The following is a 25,776-nucleotide window of genomic DNA, read 5'->3' as shown; positions in this document are numbered from 1 at the left end:
CGCCTGCATATATTTACGCATGCGCATGTAAAAGATTATGCATGCGTGTATAAATTGTCTCGCGTGAACGCTTATTTTAGCGTGCACCTGCATATAAACGCGTGCACCTATAAATTAAAAATCATATAGGGCCTACTGTTAATTGCAACCATGTATCAGGGCGTTTCATAATTTCGTGCAAAAACGGAATTGAAAAATGAAAATATAAAAACTTGTGGTGTCCCGGTAGGGCCGTTGCCGTATCATGAATTCCTAAGCTGGACATTCGCTGATAGAGACAAAATGCATGTATATAACATGTCGTAAACGTCAATAAATTGTATTTCATCAATAAGTAATAGTGGTCTATAAGGTGTTTATAGACGTTATTTTTGCATTTAGATCTATGTGAGTTTTAGTTCGTAAATATGTTTGCCCTTAATTTAAATATTCTTTCCCACATGGAGTTAAAGACGAACATATAATATAATGGGAGTTAACACAAGAGGAATATTCACACATCGCACCGGTTTAGCTGTCAAAACCGAAACTAGAAGAAATCAAACGTTTTGAAAAAGGTACATTAACATTTGTTTTACACTTTGAACTAGTTATTTCAGTTTATGTAGTATATCTAGATCTATATTGCATTAATTCACAAAGGCATGGATACTCGATAATGACTTTTTATGAAATTTTAAATGATAATAGGGTGGGGGTGGGAGAGGGGGGAGGGGGGGGGGGGGGGCAGTAATTTGACCGATTATGGTAGCCTAATTATCTTAGCCATTTTTTTACAGTGAGTCAATTTTAGCTGATTTTCATCATGTGTGCCTCACCCCCCCCCCCCCCCCCCCCCCCCCCCCAAAAAAAAAAATGCTTCCAACTGTCCTTTAAGGTGATGTCACTTTTTGAATTTCCGGTGAATAACTAAAAACCAAAGAATATTCAGTTCTTTCCAAAAACTGTTATATTATGATTCAACCAAATAGTTTCCATTGTCTACCAGAAAGGAACAGTTCTTACATCTTAATATTGAGATTTGATACCTTTGTAACAGACAGTAAAGTAAAACAATAGACATTCATATGTGACGTCGGTGAGCTCAATAAAGCAATTTCAAGCACAAATATTAATGTGGAATGTAAAGTAAGTTACACACTACAATGTCCGTCCAAGATACTTTCAAAAACAATGCATTTGCAGAATAGAGAGATAAAAGTAATTTTGACAGCTCGTGAAAACTAATGAGAAATTTTGACAGGTATATGATGACTCATGACCTAATTAATTTTTTTCTGTTATTTCTAACTTCCAGTTTGATTTTCATAAAATGGGTATTCTTTATTGTAGCTTACGACTCATACATTAAAACAATAAAAGAATATATTGTTACCTCACTGTCGTTTTGTCTATCCATCTCTCGTACGAATTCCTATTGTTTCAGTCATTTGTCAGTAATTAGAGCAACTCACAGTGTTGCAATCATACAAAACACATCCCTTATTTTCACATAGATATTGAGGATTTATCTAATGAGCACATGTATTGGAAACACAATTTCAATACCGACTGTGTATTGTAATAATGCTAAACTATCTCAGCCGTGACATCTCCTTAATACCCTGGCCTGGTTTTGTCTGTTTGTTGAAATCGAAACATAGGCCTAAATGCAGCAATATCTAGATCAATATGTAAATATAAAAATAGCGTCACTTAAATTATGATAGCCAGAACAGTTACTACAGTACATGGAATATGTTTACAAACTTTAACTTTTTAATAGATCTACAAGATCTCATTATTTTGCATAAGCATATACCCGTCACGGTTCAAAACTTATGGTGTCCCGGTAGGGCCATCGCCGTATACTCTTTAAAATCTTAGTTTAAAGTAGCATGCCTACAGACTTGGCTAAAAAAAATCATATTTCTTTCAAGTTGTTTGGTCATATTATGAACATTAGAACTTTAAAAGTTCCAAAACAAGAAAATGAAGATGACCGCGTCGGGAATCAAACCCCGGGCCGCCGCGGCAATAAAGACTTTTTCCCGTCGCCGTAACCAATAGCGCAATAGCTGAAGTAGTGAATGATGACTTCAAAATATAGATATTTATAATCGAGACAGTTTACCTGGATTAAAAGCATGACAAACGCTTTTCGATTTTCATGATAAAAAGTAGAAAAAACAGCAAACAAATCTCTTAAAGCCTTCCTAAGAAATACAGCATTTATTTCAAGATATCTAAAAAATATATTTTTGTTGTTGTCGAAGCCGCTGTAAACATATTGTTATTGTCGAGCCCGTAAGGGAGCGAAGACATAGTTGTCTAAATGGCTGTTCGGTGTATGTGCGTCCGTGCGTCAGTGCATCCGTCCAGATTTCTTTGTCCGGACCATAAGTTTGTCATTGATTGCGGGATTTTAAAATAACTTTAAAATGCCATTCCTCCCCACAAACCCTTTAGGCGGGGATACCAATTCATCGAATTTGCTTGTTTTTTTTTCTTTCTTTTAAAGTAAGCAGATTTCTCTAAACTACCTGGTCTAGTGCTTTCTAACTTCCCACATGATATAATTACCTGACAGTGCAGGTAAAATACCGTAACACTAGCTTTTATTTTGTCACAGTGAAGCCCCTTTTCAGCTTATAAATTTTGATTAAAGTTTTGCTTGTAAGCAGGTTTCTCAAAAACTACTAGGTCTAAAGCTTTCAAACTTAATTATAAAACGTGCCTTTATTATTAATGTGAATCTACAGTGCAAGCTGCATTGATTTTGTTAAATTGTGCATCTTTGAAAAAAAAAGGAATTTTGTTAAAATCATTTTACGGTTGCTTACCAGCATGCTTCTTAATGTGTTTGATCCGTCATACGTGTTTGGCATCATGAGACGACCGCACTTTGCAAGTTACATATAACTATCAAGACACAATTCTGGAAAGATTATGCCTGTTTTTTTCTTTTAGTAAATGTTTGATTTTGTATGTCAGCTAGTGTTAGCTGGAATGGCTTCAAATAGCAGAGTGCGTTGCCATTTGACAGCTCTTGATAGCATCTGGAAGCTATTGCTCTTAGAATATTGCGGCGGTGTGCAACTTATTTCGTCATATTACGGAGCTTTTTTTATAATTTTACGCAGTCGTATGGTAATAAGTAAGCAAAAAGGTAGTAAGTCTAGCGTAAGTCAAGTAAGTCAAAATGTCGTTTTAATTAAAAAGCCGTTATTTCGAGTTATATATTATTAAGTCGAATCTTTGAGATGCAATGTCAAATTATCTAGTTACCAAGGCGCAAATTTGAGTTGGTACGTAGAACATTTTAGGCAAAAAATAAAGAATATGTAACATTTATCATTTTATGTTATGCCGTTGTTCAGATAAACAATACATACAAAAGCATTTGACTAACGTTGTATTCGTCGATACTTTCAATGCAAAAATAATATCGTCCGTGCGCTAGCAAGCTAACGATTGATTTAAAGTATAAATATTCCATCATAATTAATCACTTTACTAGCCACAACATGTATGTATGTAGATCTAAACTAAATTGACTCCCTTTTGTCTACATATTGTCTAACTCGAATTATTCACAGTTTCATATATCTACAGAATGGCTGAAGGAGGTGATTTACCGTCTTTAAAAGATGGCTCGGATGCGGACTTTGAGTTAATTTGTACACCTTGCAGTGAAGACAATGAGAGAATAGAGGCCATCAAGTATTGTCAAGAATGTCAAGAATATTTATGTGCAATGTGCACAAAGCATCATGGTCGGCTCAAAGCTACAAGAGCGCATATACTACTTGATAAAGATAATGCCAAACAGAGTTCTTTTGTTGCCAAGACAAAATGCCGTTATCATCCGGATAGAGACATTGAGATGTATTGTGAAGCACATGATATGGTGTATTGTACTATGTGTATAGCCACAGAACATAGGTAACGTCTTTATTTTCACTTTAGTCTGTTAAAACGAATACTTGCAGAATAGCAATGCTATGGTTTGTGTTGGGTTTAAGGGGAGACTTTGGCCAGTTATCTCATTTTCATTTTAATCTGTTGTTATCGCTATGTTATTTGTAACAATATGATGTAAATGAAGTTAAGTTATTGATCATCATGACAGTTGATTTAAAAATGCCTTCAACTACATATTCTATAAAGACTCAAGTGTCTAATTTTGACATTCCAGACATTTAATTTAACAAACATGCAAGATATCTCATAACTTATAAGTGAGACATGTCATAGGCAAAAATGCGATCATGAAAGGCAGAGGATTCAAAATAATGGGACCTACTTACAATTTATTATCTTGGACATAATTTAATAAGGGAGATAATTTTAAACCCATCAAAGTCCTTAATTCAGCTAATGGGGGTCAAGCTATTGCAGAGAGGGAGACGAAGATTCAGAGTCAGACGCCTTTTTCTCTCCGTAATTCACCATATGCTTTAACAGCCCTAAACAGTTACCGATTGCGTGGAATGATTATTACGCCTTTATATAAACTTCCATCGTGTTTGAATATATTACATGAAATAGTAGTTTTGCTTTTTGATTGCTTGCTATAAACATATTTATTTGATAGGACTAATCCATTTTTAGCTCCACTATTCGGAGAATAGGGGGGCTATACTACTCGCCCCGGCGTCGGCGTCGGCGTGACCCTTCTTGGTTAAAGTTTTCGGCAACCTTTGTTTTTCTGTCATATCTTTGTTACTATTGCTTGTATCTTACTGTAACTTCACATAAACATTGTCCAGTATAAAAACAATATATGTTTAGGGGCTGAGCCTATTATACCTAAGGTCAAGGTCACCAAGGTGTTACACTCAGATTATTTTTAAGGTTAAAGTTTTTCGGCAACCTTTGTTTTTCTGTCATATCTTTGTTACTATTGCTTATATCTTACTGTAACTTCACATAAACATTGTACAGTATACAAACAAAGTATGTGTAGCGGCTGAGCCCATTATATCCAAGGTCAAGGTCACCAAGCTGTTATAATTAGGTTATTTTTAAGGTTAAAGTTTTTTGGCAACCTTTGATTTTCTGTCATATCTTTGTTACTGTTGCTTATATCTTACTGTAACTTCACATAAATATTGTCCAGTATACAAAGTATGTGTAGGGGCTGAGCCCATTATACCTAAGGTCAAGGTCACCAAGGTATTATACTTAGGTAATTTTTAAGGTTAAAGTTTTTCGGCAACCTGTGTTTTTCTGTCATATCTTTGTTACTATTGCTTATATCTTACTGTAACTTCACATGAACATTGTCCAGTATACAAACAAAGTATGCGTAGGGGCTGAACCCATTATACCCAAGGTCAAGGTACCAGGGCGTTATACTTAGGTTATTTTTAAGGTTAAAGTTTTTCGGCAACCTTTGTGTTTCTGTCATATCTTTGTTACTGTTGCTTATATCTTACTGTAACTTTACATAAACATTGTCCAGTATACAAACAAAATATGTGTAGGGGCTGAGCCCATTATACCCAAGGTCAAGGTCACCAAGGTCTTACACTTAGGTTATTTTTAAGGTTAAAGTTTTTCGGCAACCTTTGTTTTTCTGTCATATCTTTGTTACTGTTGCTTATATCTTACTGTAAATGTACATAAACATTGTCCAGTATACAAACATCATCTTCATTTGTGGTAACAATCCCCATAACTCTGATTTGTATTTTTGACCAAATTATGCCCCTTTTATACTTAAATTCTTTACAAAGTTTGTTTTCTGGACATAAATTTGGTACCATATAAGATAATGACTTGAAACTTAAAATATATCTTTATCATCATCATTTGCATGTGTTGTAACAATCCTAATAACTCAGATTTTCAGATTTGTGTATTTGATGGAATTATGCCCCTTGATGTACCTTCCTTTTAAAGTAGAGGTCTCTTATTCAGACATATATTCATTTTATGGTCAAATCCCCGAATAGTGGAGCGCGCTGTGTTACGGACAGCTCTTGTTGATGTATATATTTTGAATTAATTTTAGATCATGTGACGACGTTAACAAAATAGAGGACAAGTTGGAATCGTGTGTTAATCAAACTGAGATTCATCGAGTGCTAGATGAAACCAAGAACGCGCTAGAAACGATTAAAACTGTGGTCGTAAAGCAAAAGAAGAATATAGTTTCTCTCGAAGAGCAAAGAAACGTCATACAAGACAAGCTGGAAGACGTTAAGACAAGCCTGATAGAACATATCCTTAAACTGAAGAAGGAGACTTCTGACTCTGTAGACAAAATATATGCCAAGACGAAAGAAGAACTTGAGTTTGATATTAATGTATCAACTAACATGATACAAAATTTGGAGAAAACGTTAGAACAAATGCAATTAGTTCATAATTTGGACGCAGGACAACAGTTCATTCAGATGAAGCTGGTGAAGATGAATTTAACCGATGCCAACAAGTTACATTCCAACAGTGAATCAAATGGAACAAAATCAATTTGTTTTACAGAAAACACAGATTTAGTAACCTCCGTAATGACGGCAGTTGCGTTTGGACAGGTGCGTGAAGGAAGTGAGGATAGAAAACCATCAAAGCCAAAGCAATACAAAATGAAGTCGAAGAAAGAGGTCAATGTCAAACTGGGAACTGACAAAACTACATGTTTTATTTCTGATGTCTGCCAACATCAGGATGGTACAATCCTGCTGACTGACTATTATAATGGAAACGTTAAGAGGCTAGACAGTAACTACAAGCTGAAGGACAGCTGTGACCTAGCCGCAAGTCCAAGGGGCATATGTTTCATTAGTAAGAACGAAGTAGCTGTCAAAATGAGCAACAACACCATCCAGTTCATAGATGTTAGTAATACCTTGTCTAAAACGAGATGTGTAGATATAGTTCATGGGAGCCAGTTTGGACTTACATTTTGTATGGGAGAGCTGTGGACATCTAGAAGAGATGGTGTTAACGTGTACAGTACTACAGGAAACCTTGTTAAGTCAATTGACAAGAATAGGGATGTTAAGCCGATATTTAAAGCATACACTCAACATTTGGCTGCCAGTGGTGATAGCGTTCTCGTGACAGATAACAGTGATGGTGCTGTCTGTTTAAACAACGACGGTACGATAAGGAGGGAACTACGTAGTAGTGGACTAAAATACACCCGAGGTGTCTGTGTATCCGACGATGGAATCGTATTACTCTGTGGATATCACTCCAACAATATCGTGATGTTCAGCAGTGATGGAAAATGTCTTGGAGAGTTGGTGGCCAAAGATGCTGGATTGAAAGAACCTATCAATCTGTGTTATGATGTTAATAAGCATAGTATAATTGTAACATGCCGAAACTGTGACACGATAAGTGTTGTTGAACTTAGAGAATAAAAAGAACATTCCTCCTCCTTAAGAGACACATATTATTAGGGACGTTTCGAGTTTTCTATGTTATTATGTCAGTTGTGTTTATCTGGAAACTGTTTAACTGTTCCGTGTCATTGTGACCTTGACCTTTGACCTACTAACTTTAAAGTCGAACTTGACTTGTATTTTAGCATGTTACATCCGTGTACAAAAATGATTCTAGACAGAATAGTTATCAACCAGAAACCATATAATTGTTCCGCGTCACTGTGACCTTGACCTTTGACTTACAGACCTCAAAGTCGAACTTGACCTGTATTTCGTGATGTTACACCTGTGTACAAAATTTTATGATCCTAGGCCTAAACGTTCTCAGGTTATCATCCTGAAACTGTTTTACTGTTCAGGGTCACTGTGACCTTGGACCTACTGACCCCAAAGTCGAACTTGACCTGTATTTTTTTCAGGTTACATCTGTGTACAAAAATTATGATCCTAGACCCAAGCGTTTTCAAGTTATCATCCGGAAACCGTTTAACTATTCCGAGTTACTGTGACTTTGACCTTTGACATACTGACCCCAAAGCCGAACTTGGCCTAGCTGTATTTTCTGATGTTACATCCTTGTACCAAAAATTAAAGACTTTCATTAGTTATCGTCCGGAAACCATGAAAACCAACGGACCGACTGACAAGCTCACTCCTATATACACCCCAAACTTCGTTTTGTGGTGGTATAATAATTATTTTGAGAGAGAGGGTTACAAATCCCGCAAATCCTGGCTTTAATTTTAAGAAGCCATTAATAATTTACTGGGTGAGCCTCCGCGTGTAATCTCCTCTCAGTATTATAGTAGTCGTAGTAGATAATACATAAATATATTTACATTCACCCTATTCTTTTGACGTATGAACAGCAAAATAAAAGGCGCGAAAGTAAAGACGCTGTTCAGTGATAACCGACCGTTGATTTGACGACGTCCGCGTATAGTCAGGGAGAACGTTCCTTAGATGACGTCGCAGTTAGTTCAGTCTGGTGAACAGAATGGACGGGAAGCTGATTTTAATGTTAAATGCTACAAATTATATGCAGTTCATAATATTATATAGTTTACAAATGGAAAGGAAATATAATGTAAATATATGAAATGAAACTATTTTGTTTCGGTGTTCATGCGAAATGAACGACTAAATAGGATCGGCAAATTAAACATAGTGCGATTCATGGATTTGCCGGTCATATTCTGCCGTTCATTTCGCATGAACGCCGAAAAAAAATCATTTTATTTTTTTAATGTTTACACATTGTCACATATATAGTACATATATGGTAAATACACAGAATTTGTTAATGATCGTAACTATTCAATGTGTTTAATTCCAATGAAATTAAATTTTGTGACCTTATTCCATCAGATACGTTGAAAAGTAAAGTCGGGATGCGTAATATAAAACCCTATATTAAAACTAGATGTGTGTCCATAGGATACAGGTGGCCCCACTCCTGCCACTGTAACATGGTTTAATGACTCAGTTAAACAATTTTTAAGATGTTTGCAACGCAAACTTTTAAGAACCTTATGTGTATTTTTAACTTAGTTGGCCTAATTCTGGCCAAGCTGAGTAAAATCCTAAAGAGAACACTTCATAGGCTATAAAAAAATTCTTTAATGTTTTATGATTCTAGGTTTCGATGTAAATGAGATGTGAAAACAAAATTTGTAATCGTGTTTGGCGCCATATAACCTATACTGTGTTGGTGCGCCGTAAAACCAAAACAAATAAACAAATATTATGATTCTAGGTCAAGTACATTTTAACATACATGTTTCACGAACTTTTTTTGTTTTGAGTAAGTCTGGAACAGAAGTCTGGTCTTGTGTAGTGAAATAATGACTGTAGTTAAAATATTTTCGGAGCTACGCGCGACGAAACATTAAAAAGACCAGTTTTTTACTAAGTCAAGGGCCATAACTCCTACACGTCTGAATGAATCCGGACGCGAAACCCCAGGTGCACAACTACACATGCTGACCAACATTCCTGTAAAGTTTTGTGACTCTAGGTCAAATACTTTTGGAGCTAGGCGCGACACAACACTAAAATGACCAACTTTTTCAAAGTCAGGGGCCATAACTCCTACAAGACTGAATGAATCCGGACGCGAAACACCAGGTGTACAACTACACATGCAGACCAACATTCCTGTAAAGTTTTGTGACTCTAGGTCAATTCTTTTGGAGCTAGGCGCGACACAACATTCTCGGAAGGACGGACGGACGGACTGACAAGCGCAAATCTATATGCCCCCACCACTCATGGGGGTGAGGGGGGGGGGGGGGGGTGCACAAAAAGTTGAAACTCCAATTGTGAAAGGTTCTGTACATTTACCTCTAGGTTAAGATGTCGAAATTACGACAAACTTTAAAGTTTCACCATCGTAGTTTTCATGTTTTCATCCTCTATGTTTCGACTTTTCAGTACCGTGTCTCAGACTTGAGCATCGTTGTTTCTGCACTTTCACAACGAATGTTCACTTTTTAATGGGCTTGCTTACAGAATAAATTTATTTATTCTACATTACATTTATTTTATGCTAACTGACTGTTTTATCAATGAAATATAATCCATATCACTCACTGCATATCACTCACTGTGAATGCCGCTCTTCTTGCACATTTTGTATGAATTTTAAATTATTTGCTTAAAACATTAAAATTGTACTTTTATTAGTATATTTCTCGATTTAAATTATTTTACTTAATGAGAATTTCATAACGTTATGCAGCAAAAAAGATGGAACTTATGTGTGTGCGTCTTTCTAACGTCTTAACACGTCTGGCGTCATGTCTGTTTAAGCGCGTCTGTTTCCTGCGCTGAGACTTAAATTTATTGTTAAATGTAAATCCCAATGTAATTAAGCATGAAATAAAAATTTTTTTTTTTTTCGTGAATATGGAATATATCTCACCTCGAAGTGAAAACTTTTTCGCATTTTCACTCGCGCTACTCGCTCGTGAAAATATTTGAAATTTGCTCACTTCTCTTGAGATATATTCCATATTCACTCAAAACCAACAAATATCCTTCATTGACGTCGACGTCATTTATAGTATGTGAGACGTTGATCAAATTGACTTGTTTATAATAGTTAAAGAAAGTACAATTTTGTTTCATGTTTCAACCGTACAAGCTAACGTGTGATAAAAAGAATATTCTACATTTTGCGACTTTCCACATTGGATTTATAAAACGGATAAAATGCCAGGCAGAGCCTCGCATTTTATCATTTTATTCAACTCGTTGAATAAATTCAATATGAAAAAACACTGCCTCATATTATGTCCCGTAGAAAGTGCTTTTTTTTTATTCGTAGCTACATATACATACAGGTAGTTTTCTTATCTGGTTCATTTACTTTCGGTCTAATGAAAAACTAATAATGAAATATGGTAACGGCAAACATTATATGAAATTCTAACACGACCAGCAAATAACCTACATACATCTAGAGCAAAATCTATCTCGGGTTATTCTGCAATAAACCACTCGCGTGCAATGACGTCATCCGATCCAGGTGCGTAGCACGGTCGTAAGAAGTAGTTACCATTTTTTCTAACACTGTTGGTACTAGTACGTCGTGTTAGAATCGAAATAATAAGTTCCCAAGTGTGATTTATCGTAGAATAACCCGAATTTTTCGTTCTTATGCGAAACAATATCACTCAGGACTACGGCCTTCGTGATATATTCTTACGCATAAGAACTCAAAACTCGGGTTATTCTACGATAAACCACGTTTGGGAATTTAGTATTTCTTAAATATCACACTTCTAACTATGCTTATTCAGCATGACCATGTATTCTGTAGATGTGTAGTAGAAGCGCGTTATATATGTTATAAATAAATTGACAACCGAACAGCTTTAGGGAAGAGCGTCCCCTTCAGCTTAGTCCGACAATACACAATCTGTCTCCATATTTATACAGATTGGTCAAATACATCATTTACATAAGCAAAATTAATGAATTCTGGTACAAACCGAAAGTAATAAAAAATAAAAATAGTTCTCTTAAAATATAGATAAATCGTCACTCAAGGACATGGGCTGAACTTCCTTGCCCCTAAAATTTTCTCAGATTCTCGAAAGTTTCCTAAGGTGAACAGTTCCCTATAAAATAAATGATACTCATGGGAATTCATGCCATACTGTCAATACGATCTGGTCGAGAGTAACAAAATTGGTTAATGTCTTATTCTATAGGCTAATAACAGTAACTACATTTTCTTATTATTGTAATCATTATTATTGCTAATTCTCTTGATCCAGTCAATAGTACACTTAATAAAACAGTAATAATTTTAAAGTAATATTATGAAAAATAAAACCCGTAGAACAGTAATAATTTTAAAGTAATATTATGAAAATTAAAAAAAAAAATACTTCTTGCATGTGTATTTATAAGTGATACCTTTATGAAATAAAAGTAGACTTATATAGTGGAAGAAATGTATTTGAATATCAAAACAAAACAATTTGGTATGATGAAGAATTATGAAGATAAAGGGTAGAATTACATGTATATATGTCACAGGGAGAATCAAAGTACTGAGAGGACTGATGGGGGCAATGCTTTGCAGTTACAAGACTTGATGTAACCCATTCATGTCAGGGAAGTACATGCAGGCAATATGTTATGCACTTGTGTGTGGCAAGAAATGGAGTGGTCACAACTTTAACAGTGCACAACAATAAAATTTATTAACTTTGTGTTCAATACACTTCTATATTTTGTTCAAAAGGTAAAGATAAAAAATCTAGTCTTGTTCAATAGCAGTTGTTCATCGACAAACAAAAACCTTTCATTGCCAGGTTTGATAAAATGAAAAAGATAAAGCTATACAATGTATTTCAATTTCTTCAATACTTCTGTTTGCACCCTATGTCCTGACATCATGTGTTCTTGACAGTCTAACAGAAACAGGCAAGCTTTGTAACACTTTATGCAAGTTTGGAAAGAAAGTCAAAATATTCCAATATGTGAAAGTTTAAAGGAACAGGATTTCCTTGAACTGACATTGAAAAATCTAGGCTATGTTTTCTAATGTGTACAATACTTATCAATTAAAAAAGTCAGGAATGTTTTTTGTTACAAATAAACATCATTTTAATAAGGAGTCGTCATTAGTTAACACACAAACACCTGTAAAAATATTTTTATAGATCTACCTCGTAACTGTTTTCTTTAAAACATACATGATATATGATGATATTATTATTCATATTGTTTGTTATGTTTGTTGATCAAAATAACATTGTCTGTTTCAGTTTTAGGTTATTTAATATACACCTGTATTTCAAACTATCAATATCATAATATAAGAAATACATTAAACACTATGAAAACCGTGATTCGTCATATCAATGAACCTACCGAACTGGCGTATACAGTTAGGTTCGAGTAAATTAGGATACGAAACGCCCGTGGAAAAAGAACAAGATTTCTGGTGGTTCTGCCTTCGAATATCACTATCAGAAACCATTTGCACCCTCAGATAGATGAAATACATTAAACTGGTAACATAAATGTACATCTGCAGGGATATTTACCAAGAAAATGAGGCCAAAATATAACGGGCACCTGTGGCAAGTTATCATCGCGTAATGGTGGATTACCTCCCATAGCAAAAATTACTCGGTCTGAAAATGATGAAATACGTTTATGTACGCGCAATTGTAACAGTATTTAGCGCACTTTTAACGTTAAACGATAATTTTCCTGCAGATAAATACCAGTTTGATCAGCGTATATGGCGTTTTTTAATATAAAAATCTGGGAATGAATTTTTTCTTCGGTCCTTTTTCAAGGATTTCCCGAACATTATATGTTAAACACGTCATATACATAATGTTCTGATCGTTAGACTAAAGAATCGGGCAAATGTTCAGTTTGGAAAATGATGTACTTTTCCAGAATAAGCGCGTTTCTATTGGCCCTATAGTGAGGTCGGATTTCAGGAAAAAGTAAAAAAATATCTCCCCTTATTTGCGGTGGAGTGGTGGTTGCTATTGAAATTACTGCATGCCCGCAAGATTCTGATGCCATAACTTTTGACAACATCTCTATGGATTCAAACCTTCCCTAGATGACATGTATATTCAGGATGCTCTCTCCAATTCACAACTTACATATCCATATTGACGCACTATTTGCGAAATCTGCTATATCGTAGGTTTCTTTGCGTCGGCACCGGCTATTTTTTGCTATAAACAGTGCCCAGGTTGGTATGGGAGGCGAAAAATCGAGCTGCCATCCATGATCATAGGTATGCTGCTCAAAAATAAGTAGAGCACGGAACATAAGATTGTCTTTTCTATGTTTTATAGTGTTTACTTTTTAATTATCAGCGATTTTGCTCGCAACTCGATGAAATTTGTTGATGGTGTACTGACATGGAACACTAGCCCGACTTTTTCCACAGTCTTTAACCAGTTTTTGCTTTGATATCATACATACCAAGCGCACTACTTGTATTCATTTATCAATATTCTTCCAAATAATAAAGATAAATAGGCCGAAATGTGAATGGAATTACTTTCGGTTTTGTCGTGGCACCGGCGGTCTCTCTGCATACCAGTTTTGTTTTGTTTTGTTTTTTGTTTTTTTGATGCACAGGCAGGCTCTCTGCATTACGTACAGAGAGGCTCTAGGCTTCTAGGCTAATGACTATCTGGAAACATTATAGCTTAATTAATTTGGTGTGTTTATCTGACTTTTTATAACTGCCAACCTGTTTATAGCAAAGAATAGCCGGTGCCGACGCAAGAAACCGCCGATAAAGCATATTTCGCAAAGAGTCCGCCGATATGGATATGCACCGTGCAATTGTGTATTAAATTTTAGTAACTATCTGAAATTCAATTCATTTTTATGCAACTTCTGTGGACAAGACATTTTGATTAACGATTTACAGCTGATTTCGAGATCAAAATATAAAATTTTATACATAATATAATATCACGAATAAGGACGGTCCGACCAAGTACATAAATATGCCTTTAAGCTTTAAAATGTTCTTAATAGTTGGTGTAAAACAGAAGTAATCTGTTCATAGTTGATTTTACGAATTCGAACAATGAGAGAAAAAATCTCCTGACGATTATTAGATTAGATAATAATTACAAAAAAAATCAAACTGTCAACTTAATTCCCCAACCCCTCCACACCCCCCGAACCAAATAAGTCATAAATTCAAACTGACGAATAAGTAATGAATTTTTTCTACCTATTCTATTTCAAGTAAAACACTGTTTTTTATTTTATTTTTTATATAGTATTAATTTTTATAAATAGCATATCTCTTGAAAATATTTTCTTAGACATGCGAAAAGTATTTCATTTCAGCACTGTATTTTCTGAAATAATATTTTAGAAATAACACCTGCACAGAAAAGATATTTTAACAGATTGCGAATAGGGATCTATAGGATGTTGCCGCATATTTATAGATTCGCCTACTGATAAACGGTACTGATCACCGCAAACTGATTAAAGGATCTCCATAATACACAGTCACAACAGTGTCGAGGCACGGCGATGAAAAAATCAATAATCTATCGGCTTATCAGTGGCGTTGCAATTCCTTAGTAGTTGCTATTTTCACGCAGAATCATGAACACATTTTTTTTGAGCGTATTGAAACTAGTTATTGGATTTCAGAATAGGTCACATGATCAAAACAAGTGTCGGTTTCAGAATCGATCACGTGATCAAATCAAGCGTCTATATTATTCTTACGCTTAAGAAGATCCATTATAATTTATATTTATAATGCAGTTTAGTTTTCTTCACATACTATTGATAATATAAAATGTATAGATCTATTTAATCATATCTGGATCAAAAAAATAATTGCAAAATGCAATATGAAAGTTATGTTTGGTAAATACTTTAGAACTTGTTTTCTGTGTGTTGTCAGGTTGGTCGTAAGCTCGACAAGAAAATTGAAAGATAGTTTGTTAAATCTGGGGGCATTGAACGGGCTGGGAAGGGCTGGGCACGTAACTGTCTCATTATCATGTGTAATTTCATGGAATCATAATCATACATCAATAAATTTCGTATAATTTATTAATTCCACTTCAATCACACATGTATACTGAGAAAGTCACGTGAGAATTTTAGAGACCATCCAGTTACAACTGCAAATTATGGGACTACAATTAAAACTTAGAAATAATTGACATATACTTGGAATATTCAAGTTTATTTACATCATTATACTGTTATCAGTGAAGCATAATGCCTCTTACATGCACGAATCTGTACTGTGACCTATTAGGAAGATCTGTAAAATTTTCAACAGTCTTTGACTGCCACCTGAGTAAATAAATCCTGGATAAGCAATTTATCAAGTTGAAGGTAAACAGATCTGAGTTCTAGATAACGCAGCTTCAGCAAATGAAGTGCCATTAGTAACTGGCCTATCATAAAACTTCCTAAATGTGCACTCCCTTGACCACCCTTGTGTTCTCAATATTGTTGCCAATGGCAACCTTGTTCTATTCGCCTGAGAAACTGATGTTGATCTACAGCTGTGCAGCCTGAATATAGAAACATGTATCCCTGCAAGTTTTAAGATTTCTTTCACCCATCGTCCAATAGTATCTTGAGATACTTTTTATGCGGTTTGCAAAAACGTATTAACAGTGATTGTTTATTCACTCTAAGTGGTATTGTCTCATTGAGATACTGCCGAAGAAGAGAAACAATACACAATGTTTTAACTGGATATTCCTTAAACATTAATTCGCTTATAATGATAATTAGGCCTGGATTGTTTCAAAAGATCTCCGTACCTTATTTTTACATATGAATCTGAAAATTCAATATTCATATCAATTAAGTGCAAAGATTGCAGTTTTTATCCAGACAATAAACATAATAACATAACAACATTCATTGTAAGCTGTTTCAAATTACAATGTATTCTCAACACTTACATTTTCAAGGTAACTAAGAACTCTTTTTACATCCCATGTAACACTATACCTGGGCAAGGCAGGTCGTAACAAGAAAACCCCTCTCATAAATCTTTTTACCAAAGTATGTTGACCCACAGGGTAATTTAGACCATCTGTCATGACAAATGAACTGATGGCTGATCTTGCAGTATTATTGGCACTATAAGCTAATCCACAATGATACAAACTAGCTAAGAATTCTAAACCATTGTTCACATGTGGCGAAAAGGGATGGTATTCCGTTCACAACAAAAATACACCCATCCTCTGAAATAATTCCCATACTGAGTTTTTATGGTACTTTTCCACGATTGAAAAATGTCAGTAACATTGTTTGATAAGCCTTTGGCTTTGAGCTTCTCCCGAGACTCGAAAAACTGCTAAATGTAGTTTCTTTGATGGATGATTGCATATTTTGTCCGGTAACATGAGTAGGTTGTCTCTGACTGGTTACATAAGTGGGCATGTTATGCACATTTTTATCATTTGCGGGACCCAAACTTGTGTTGGCCATGCTGGTGCAACAATTATTGCATCTGCTTGTTCTTGTTGTATTTTCTGTAATACCTGCCCTATCACGTTGAAAACAGGAAAAAAGATAGTTTAGTTCATTTGACCAAGACTGCAAAATTGCATCTACTGCAACAGCATTTGGGTCTGTCCTTCATGAATAATATCTAGACGCTTGACAATTCAGTCTATTTGCAAAAAGATCAGTATCTGGTGTACTGAAAACAGTATAATAGATTTGAACACATGTTCATCTAACTTCCTTTCTGTGTCTAAGTTAAACTTTCGTGAGTCCTGGTCTGCCTGCACATTGTCAGAGCCCTTTACATGTTCCGCAGATAACCATATCTTCCTCTCTATAGCAAACAGCCATATTTCCCGGGGTTATGTCATTAAGCTTTGATTTACTTGACCCTTGTTTGTTTATGCAAATAACTGTGACTGTATTATCTGATCGTATTCTGATGTGAATATCCTGCAATCTTTACAAAAAGACTGCAATGCTAATAAAACAGCATTAAGCTCTAGGTTGTTAATATGGTTGTATATCCCACTGACCACCTGTTGATTTCTTATTCATAAAAGTGGCGTCCCCAACATATTCCTTTATCTTTTGCGGTGCTGCTGGATTTGATGGAGTCATTGAAGTGCACGAATTATTGGTACAAGAACTGTTGACAACTGGGAAATGGTTTTTCGATTTGAATACCGATGGACTTTGCCCCCGCATCTAACTGTCTCCATAAATTATTGCCCACCTTAGGGGTCTGAACGTATTCGATGTTTTCTGGTCTCAAATATTTTAAATGCAATTTTTGAAGCTTGTCCTTATCTATGGGTGCTTTCAAGCAGTCATTTGCCAATGTTGCAAGAATATCAGATGTCTTCTCCTCTGTTTCTGCTTGAGATTGGAAAAAAATCCCCAAGTTCTTGGAGAAAATCCTCATCAGATTCATCATTGGAAGACTCTTGTTCATTATCTTCCAGGAACTGATCAATTATTTCATCAATATCATTCTGGTCTGAAGATTTACTAGTACTTTCCCCCTCCTCAGACAGTTGTTACTAGTAATTCATTTGTATGATTTAAGATATTGAGGCTGATTTCTAAAAAGCAACTTTAAATATAGAATAGACCGTATCCACATTTTTTCCGTAATGTGTGAGACGATGGCTCTAGGATTAGAGCATTCGTATTTATATAGTGAAAAACGAAAACCGAGCACGGCCACTATCATCAATTTTTATTTGACTGAACAAAAAGATTATAGAGCTGGAATGCCAGGCTCGGCAGTTGAAATTTAATTTTTCATAGCAAGAAATGAATGTCGGGCTTGAAACCCGCATCTGACGGTCATGCTCAATGTAAGGCATTTGATAGAGAATGACAGACCGGTTAGAAAATTAAGTTACCGTTGAAACATCGTGACATTATCCATTATCGCGTGTTCTTTTAAAGAGGGTTACTGTTTTTATAGGGGCTTCTGCACAAACAAAACTAGAATTCTGTTGATAGCATACGAATGTCCCCAGTCAAATGTCACAACACCGCTTAATGTCGCAACACTATTAAATGTCAAGTCCATCATCTGCCGCTGTATGTCGCACCTTTACGTTACATGTCGCGCCCACCGTTATTTGTAGTAACACCACACAGCAAATAACGAAAGAAATAACTAAGGTATGTTCAGGGGTCATAACAACCTGAGATAAGATCAAGTGTGTACGTGCATGCCAGAGTATGCACTGTGTGGACTATTGAAAGCGTTTAGAAATTACATACTGTACGGTGCCCCTAAAGTGACATGTTACACACTTTTTTTCCAATTAGGTAATGTGAGACTTTTTTTTATTTCGTTTAAACGAAATAACTTATTTCGTTTAAACGAAATGATTTCGTTTAAACGAAATAAAAAAAGTCTCACATTACCTAATTGGAAAAAAAGTGTGTAACATGTCACTTTAGGGGCACCGTAATACTGTTCTGAACTGATGTTTGTTTTTCAATGTAATTGATTTGATATTTAAAGGTTTGGGCCTCGACGCGGTAATCGCCAAGGTACTTAGAATTGTTTTAGGTCTAAGCTAACACTACGACATTTTATCTCGAGCACCAATATCTTATCTCGAACGCACGGGATCCTTTTTCGAATTCACGATGTCTTATTTCGATCACATGAAATCTTATTTCGATTGCTCGAAATAATTCAATTTAAAAATCATAACATAGTCGCCAATGACTTTCATACACGATACTAATTTTAAACAAGAGGACCATGATGGTCCTGAATCGCTCACCTATCTCCACATGACCCAGTGTTCAACTGAGTATGACATCGTTATTTCTATTATTTGACATAGTGACCTAGTTTTTGAGCACATGTGACCTAGATATCATCAATAAAAAATTCTGACCAATTTTCATGAAGATCCATTGAAAAACATGGCCTCTAGAGAGGTCACAAGGTTTTTCTATTATTTGACCTAATGACCTAGTTTTTGAAGGCACGTGACCCACTTTTAAACTTGACCTAGATATCATCAAGGTGAACATTCTCACCAATTTTCATGAAGATCTCATGAAAAATATGGCCTCTAGAGAGGTCACAAGGTTTTTCTATTTTTAGATCTACTGACCTAGTTTTTAACCCCACGTGACCCAGTTTTGAACTTGACCTAGATATCTTCAAGGTAAACATTCTGACCAATTTTCATGAAGATCCATTGAAAAATATCGCCTCTAGAGAGGTCACAAGGTTTTCCTATTTTTAGACCTACTGACCTAGTTTTTGACCGCACATGACCCAGTTTCAAACTCGACCTAGATATCATCAAGGTGAACATTCTGACCAATTTTCATGAAGATCCATTGAGAAATATGGCCACTAGAGAGGTCACAAGGTTTTTCTATTTTTAGATCTACTGACCTAGTTTTTGACCCCACATGACCCAGTTTCGAACTTGACCTAGATATCATCAAGGTGAACATTCTGACCAATATTCATGAAGATCTCATGAAAAATATGGCCTCTAGAGAGGTCACAAGGTTTTACTATTTTTAGATCTACTGACCTAGTTTTTAACCCCACGTGACCCAGTTTCGAACTTGACCTAGATATCATCAAGATGAACATTCTGACCAATTTTCATGAAGACGCATTGAGAAATATGGCCTCTAGAGAGGTCACAAGGTTTTTCTATTTTTAGACCTAATGACCTAGTTTTTGACCCTACGTGACCCAGTTTCGAACTTGACCTAGATATCATCAAGATAAACATTCTGACCAATATTCATGAAGATCTCATGAAAAATATGGCCTCTAGAGAGGTCACAAGGTTTTTCTATTTTTAGACCTACTGACCTAGTTTTTGACCCCACGTGACCCAGTTTCGAACTTGACCTAGATATCATCAAGGTGAACATTCTGACCAATTTTCATGAAGATCTTGTGAAATACATGGCCTCTAGAGAGGTCACAAGGTTTTTCTATTTTTAGACCTACTGACCTAGTTTTTGATGGCACGTGACCCAGTTTCGAACTTGACCTAGATATCATCAAGATGAACATTCTGACCAACTTTCATAAAGATCCCATGAAAAATGTGACCTCTAGAGTGGTCACAAGCAAAAGTTTACGGACGCACGGACGCACGGACGCACTGACGCACGGACGGACGACGGACGACGGACACCGCGCGATCACAAAAGCTCACCTTGTCACTTTGTGACAGGTGAGCTAAAAAGACAATTGACCTGTCAAAAAAATGAAGGCTTTATACTAGCCCAGCCCAGTCCAGTCTGATTCGTTTAAGTAAAAGCTGCAACAAGATATATGTTTGTAAAAGGGAAATGTTTGATAAATGCGACATGAAATGGCCTTGCCACCGAAGGATCGAACCCTGATATGTTGCAAGGCAACCAGTCATAAATTGATGGACATGCGAGTAATACGAAATTCCACCGACTTTGATAACGCTTGTTCATATAAAGGCGTGCACAAGGGAGACTTCAACCTGTTCGTATTATTAATTATATGCCCGCAGCCAATTAACCTATCATCGTTCCTGTGTTTTGTACCGTGCAGTAGTAGAAAACGAATGAATACCTATTAATTGATCATGGGTTCTATTTCTTTGTTTGAATTTTACAATCAAGGCCATAGTAACTCATCATCATCATCACTACCGACAATATTCCCTAACTCTCCCTTTCCATCCCTACAAATTTACTGCCCAGCCCCCTCCCAGTTCCCCCCTTAATTTTTTTTTTACTATTTTTGTCTTAGATTCCCATATCATCATTCACCCATTTCCTTACCCCTACCCCGCCATAGAGTGTTATTACTAGACGTCTAGCAAAGGCCAAATTGAAAAGTCAGGCATTCAGTCAAACACTTGTAAAATACTAGTATTCCAAGTTTCACATAAAACATTGTATTGCTTGAATCTGACTCTATCATAATTATTACCTTTTAATCCAGTCAGCTTATGCCTCACTGAATCTAACGGGTTTCCTACATTTGTTCAACCTATCCAAAGCCGTGTCTCAATAACAACATCTGACCTATCTACGGAAGTGTTGCTTATCTTGCAATGGAAGTCCCGTTCGCCATGCTAATTGTCAATTGCCAAATACCTTATGAAGAATATTTCGGAAACGAGTGATATATATTACAATGAAAAGCCGATGCACGATGCTAATTGCCAAATGCTAAATAGCAAATATTTTAATGCTATATTCCAATTACATAATGCAAAAAATGACAAATATGTAATAATAAATGCAATGTATGTAATATTGAGCATTAAGTATTTGGCATTTAGCATTAAAAATGCCATCTCGGATTAAGTAGTTGAATTTATCATTGATTATTGAACATTTATCAACTGGCCATTACCATGGTACACTGGCCTTTCATAATGTAACGTACCAAATGCTATATGTGCATGTGGAAGGTCGATGCTCTTTTCTAATTGGCAAATCGTTAATGAAAAATGCTTTTTACCAAATGCTTGAATCATATATTGGCTGTCAAACGGTAATTGTCAATGGTAAATGCTAATTGTTAAAACAATAAACGCTAAATGCTTATTGCTGAGTAAATAGCTGAAAATATCAGTGGATGAATGCATTCTTTATATACTCATTGTTCATCGCTCTGTGTGATATTTTAGTAAGCATTTTACAGCAAAAAGCTACGGTTCCATGTCCCCATAATAGGTGCAACATATTATTGCTTCAAATCTGGCAGGTAGATTTTTTTCAAAGGAGTAAAGTGACATTCATTAGTTGAAAAGAAAACTGATCATATATGTGTAAAGCTCAATAATTTGAGAATTACCATTTTTCGTTTGACTATAAGAATTAGTTTGTATAAAATTTAGCATTTGACATTAATCATTTTGTATAGAGTAGTAGTAGTAGCAGCAGTAGCAGGAGCAGTAGTAGTAATAGCAGTAGCAGCAGCAGCAGCAGTAGTAGCAGAAGCGGTAGCAGTAGCAGCAGCAGCAGAGCAGGCCCAGTAGTAGCAGTAGTAGCAGTAGCCGTAGTAGCAGTAGTAGCAGACGCAGCAGCAGCAGCAGTAGCAGTACTAGCAGTAGTAGTAGCAGTAGCAGCAGCAGCAGAAGAGTAGTACCAGTAGTAGTAGTAGCAGCAGCAGCAGCAGCAGTAGTAGTAGCAGTAGCAGTAGTAGCAGCAGCGTCAGCAGACTAGTAGCAGTAGTAGTAATAGCAGTAGTAGCAGTAGCAGTAGCAGTAGTAGCAGCAGCAGCAGCAGCAGCAGAAGCAGTAGCAGAGTAGTAGCAGTAGTAGTAGTAGCAGTAGTAGCAGTAGCTGTAGCAGTAGCAGTAGCAGTAGTAGTAGTAGCAGCAGCAGCAGCAGCAGTAGCAGAGTAGTAGCAGTAGCAGAGTAGTAGCAGTAGTAGCAGTAGCTGTAGCAGTAGCAGTAGTAGTAGTAGCAGCAGCAGCAACAGCAGCAGCAGTAGCAGATTAGTAGCAGTAGTAGCAGTAGCAGTAGCAGTAGCAGCAGTAGCTGTAGCAGTAGCAGTAGTAGTAGTAGTAGTAGCAGCAGCAGCAGTAGCAGAGTAGTAGCAGTAGTAGTAGTAGCAGTAGTAATAGCAGTAGCAGTAGCAGTAGTACTAGCAGTAGCTGTAACAGTAGCAGCAGTAGAAGTAGTAGTAGTAGCAGCAGCAGCAGCAGTAGTAATAGTAGTAGCAGTAGCAGTAGCAGCAGGAGTAGCAGCAGCAGCCGTAGCAGAGTAGTAATAGTGGTAGCAGTAGTAGCAGTAGCAGTAGCAGTAGCAGTAGCAGCAGCAGCAGCAGCAGCAGCAGCAGTAGTACCAGAGTAGTAGCAGTAGTAGTAGCAGCAGTAGCAGTAGCACTAGCACTAGCAGTAACAGTAGCAGTAGTAGTCGTAGAAGTAGCAGTAGTAGTAGTAGTAGAAGTAGCAGCAGCAGCAGTAATAATAGTAGTAGCAGTAGCAGTAGTAGCAGTAGCAGTAGCAGTAGCAGTAGCAGCAGCAGCAGCAGTAATAATAGTAGTAGCAGTAGCAGTAGTAGCAGTAGCAGTAGCAGTAGCAGTAGCAGCAGCAGCAGCAGCAGCAGTAGCAGTAGCAGTTGTAGTAGTAGCAGTAGTAGTAGTAGTAGAAGTAAATTTGATCGTACACTCTTGAGTCCTCTCCCTGGAAAGACCAGTACTGGTGTCTTATGATAAGGCTCGATCGTGACCTCAGTTGGACACGAATCTTCGACTCCCGGGTTAAGCGGCCATCGACATTTTCAAAAGGTATAACAATACAAATAAAGTTTTCTAATTATTGAAAGGGTGATTTCAGCACAAATATAATATTGAAGGTAATTCAATAATTTTTACAAGCCCTTATTACTGAAAAAAAAAACTGGAATTTCAAACTTATGATGTGCAGTTTTGGCTGTAACTGTTGGATATTCGTTATTCTCAACTTTAAAGAGAGATTATTTGACATGTGTGCATTTCCGGCAAAACGTTCGCTTTTTTGTGGATACTGTACTATGATTATGGACTAGCTCCTAGACTATGACATATCATTTTTACATTTTTATAATTGAATGTAATGAACTGAGACAGTCTATATCCTATGGCCAATATGATAATTTTAACATCATTCCTCTGTGAAAATGTCTAGAACAGACTGGCTTTTGTCTCTATGAAATTGAGTTCGACAAAAAAAAGGTGAAAAAATGCAGAAATATATTCATTATCAGTCTTGTGGCTAGTCTACTATGATTATGGCATGCGAATAACATTCGATTATTAAGCGATAACTGTTACAAGTAAAATGATCTTAGTCTGGAAGTGATCTTTTTACACCATCCCTCGACAAGAATACGACTAATCCATTCAACTGAAGCGTGCGTCCCCTGAAATAAATATTTTCGATTTTAAAGTGACCGATTTATATTTAAGTGTGCTGTCATCAAATGTGAAAGAAAGGACAAATGGACTGGGAAACAATTCTAACAAATGACATTTCTTTTATCTGTTTCAACTGAGATTTTGGCGTAACACCAAATGGCGCTATAAAATTAGTGTCTACTTTATGAAGAAATCATTAAATAACAAAATCATAAGTACGGACGTGTCAACTATGTGATTCTGCATGTTCGCCCCAAATTTGGGTCATTTAGACAGTAATCTTCATCATCATAAAACACTGCGATGGGAACTGATGTACTTATATCGTGTGTCGAGTTTTACTGAAAAGTATTCAGTCGTTTTAGTTTAAAATCAGTTTTTAAAATCAGCATTTGCCAATTTGACCCGTTTCATCAGCCGTTGCCATGGTGACGCATACCGCTACATTTCTACGACTATTCTTAAATGTCAGGTCTTATTTTTAAAACTCATTTGTTTTAAAATAGTAAAGAAATATTTCGTATGATAGGTATGGCAAATATAATGAAAGATTTTCCGTATTATCATGGCCGCTATATGGTTCACTGAGTTAACTGTTGCTACAATTGAACCGATTTGAAAATTCTACAAGTCTGAAAGTTCGAACCTGCCTGCTTTGAATAGAAGTACCTGCCTAATACTGGTGCTATACTATATTAACGACATCGTCATGTAAACAGTCAGCACTATATTTTGTTAGCCACTGTACGGTACTCCAAAGCACTAGAATAGCAAATCGCAACACAATATCAACGGTTTCAGAAAACAACTGCATACGAACACGTGCATTTCAACCACTACTGCATACAGAAAAGTGCATTTCGACCACTACTTTATACAGACACGCGCATATCAGACACGTGCATTTCAACCACTACTGCATACAACACGTGCATTTCAACCACTATGCCAACGGACACGTCCATTTCAACTACTGCATGCGGACACGTGCCTTTCGATCACTACTGCATACAGAAAAGTGCATTTCGACCACTACTTTATACAGACACGCGCATATCAGACACGTGCATTTCAACCATTTCCTGAAGCAAACGCAACACAGAAATAGCAATCATGTAGCCAAATATTTAGGGGTTGCGCATGATACGCAAAATACTACAGGTATGCAACTTAAATCCCTAGCCCCTAACTTGCGTTTTAATGAATTTGGATTTTGAAAAGCACCAATTGTAACTTCCTTTTTGTAAATGATAATGCTACACGCTATTTGGTGATCTAACTGCAACCAATGTTTGCACGGATGCATTCGATATAAGAGCTAATAGAGTAAGGCAGATTCTGTGTATATAACTTAACGATCTCTCTCACTACATAGGTATCTCGTAACTTAGAACTTTCGTAGCCAGTGAGAAGAGCAATTAGTGGAAGGACAAAACTCTCAGACCACTCGAATTTCCGGTCACATGTCTAGCGACGTAAAGTTCGAGTCCTTTTATTTAATGTACATCCAATTGTTTAC

General features: G+C 36.3%; 1 protein-coding gene across 2 annotated transcripts; it reads left to right on the top strand.

Annotated features, from left to right (window-relative positions):
* Positions 1-449: 449 nt before the first annotated feature.
* LOC123562136 (E3 ubiquitin-protein ligase TRIM71-like) lies at positions 450-8,683 on the top strand. 2 transcript variants are annotated; one of them, XM_053536095.1, is made up of 3 exons: positions 450-557; positions 3,579-3,924; positions 5,999-8,683. In XM_053536095.1, exons 2-3 carry the CDS (start codon positions 3,596-3,598, stop codon positions 7,353-7,355), a joined length of 1,686 nt encoding a protein of 561 aa, XP_053392070.1. In that variant the 5' UTR covers positions 450-557; positions 3,579-3,595; the 3' UTR covers positions 7,356-8,683. The 2 variants fall into 2 exon arrangements, with proteins under 2 accessions (XP_053392070.1, XP_053392064.1); XM_053536089.1 differs by having other exon boundaries at positions 498-557; positions 3,595-3,924.
* The last annotated feature ends 17,093 nt before the right edge of the window (positions 8,684-25,776 follow it).

Source organism: Mercenaria mercenaria, chromosome 2, assembly GCF_021730395.1.
Source record: "Mercenaria mercenaria strain notata chromosome 2, MADL_Memer_1, whole genome shotgun sequence".
Classification (NCBI taxonomy): domain Eukaryota; kingdom Metazoa; phylum Mollusca; class Bivalvia; order Venerida; family Veneridae; genus Mercenaria; species Mercenaria mercenaria.
The sequence above is the reverse complement of the archived record's forward strand: the minus strand, read 5'-3'. Positions and strand labels throughout refer to the sequence as shown.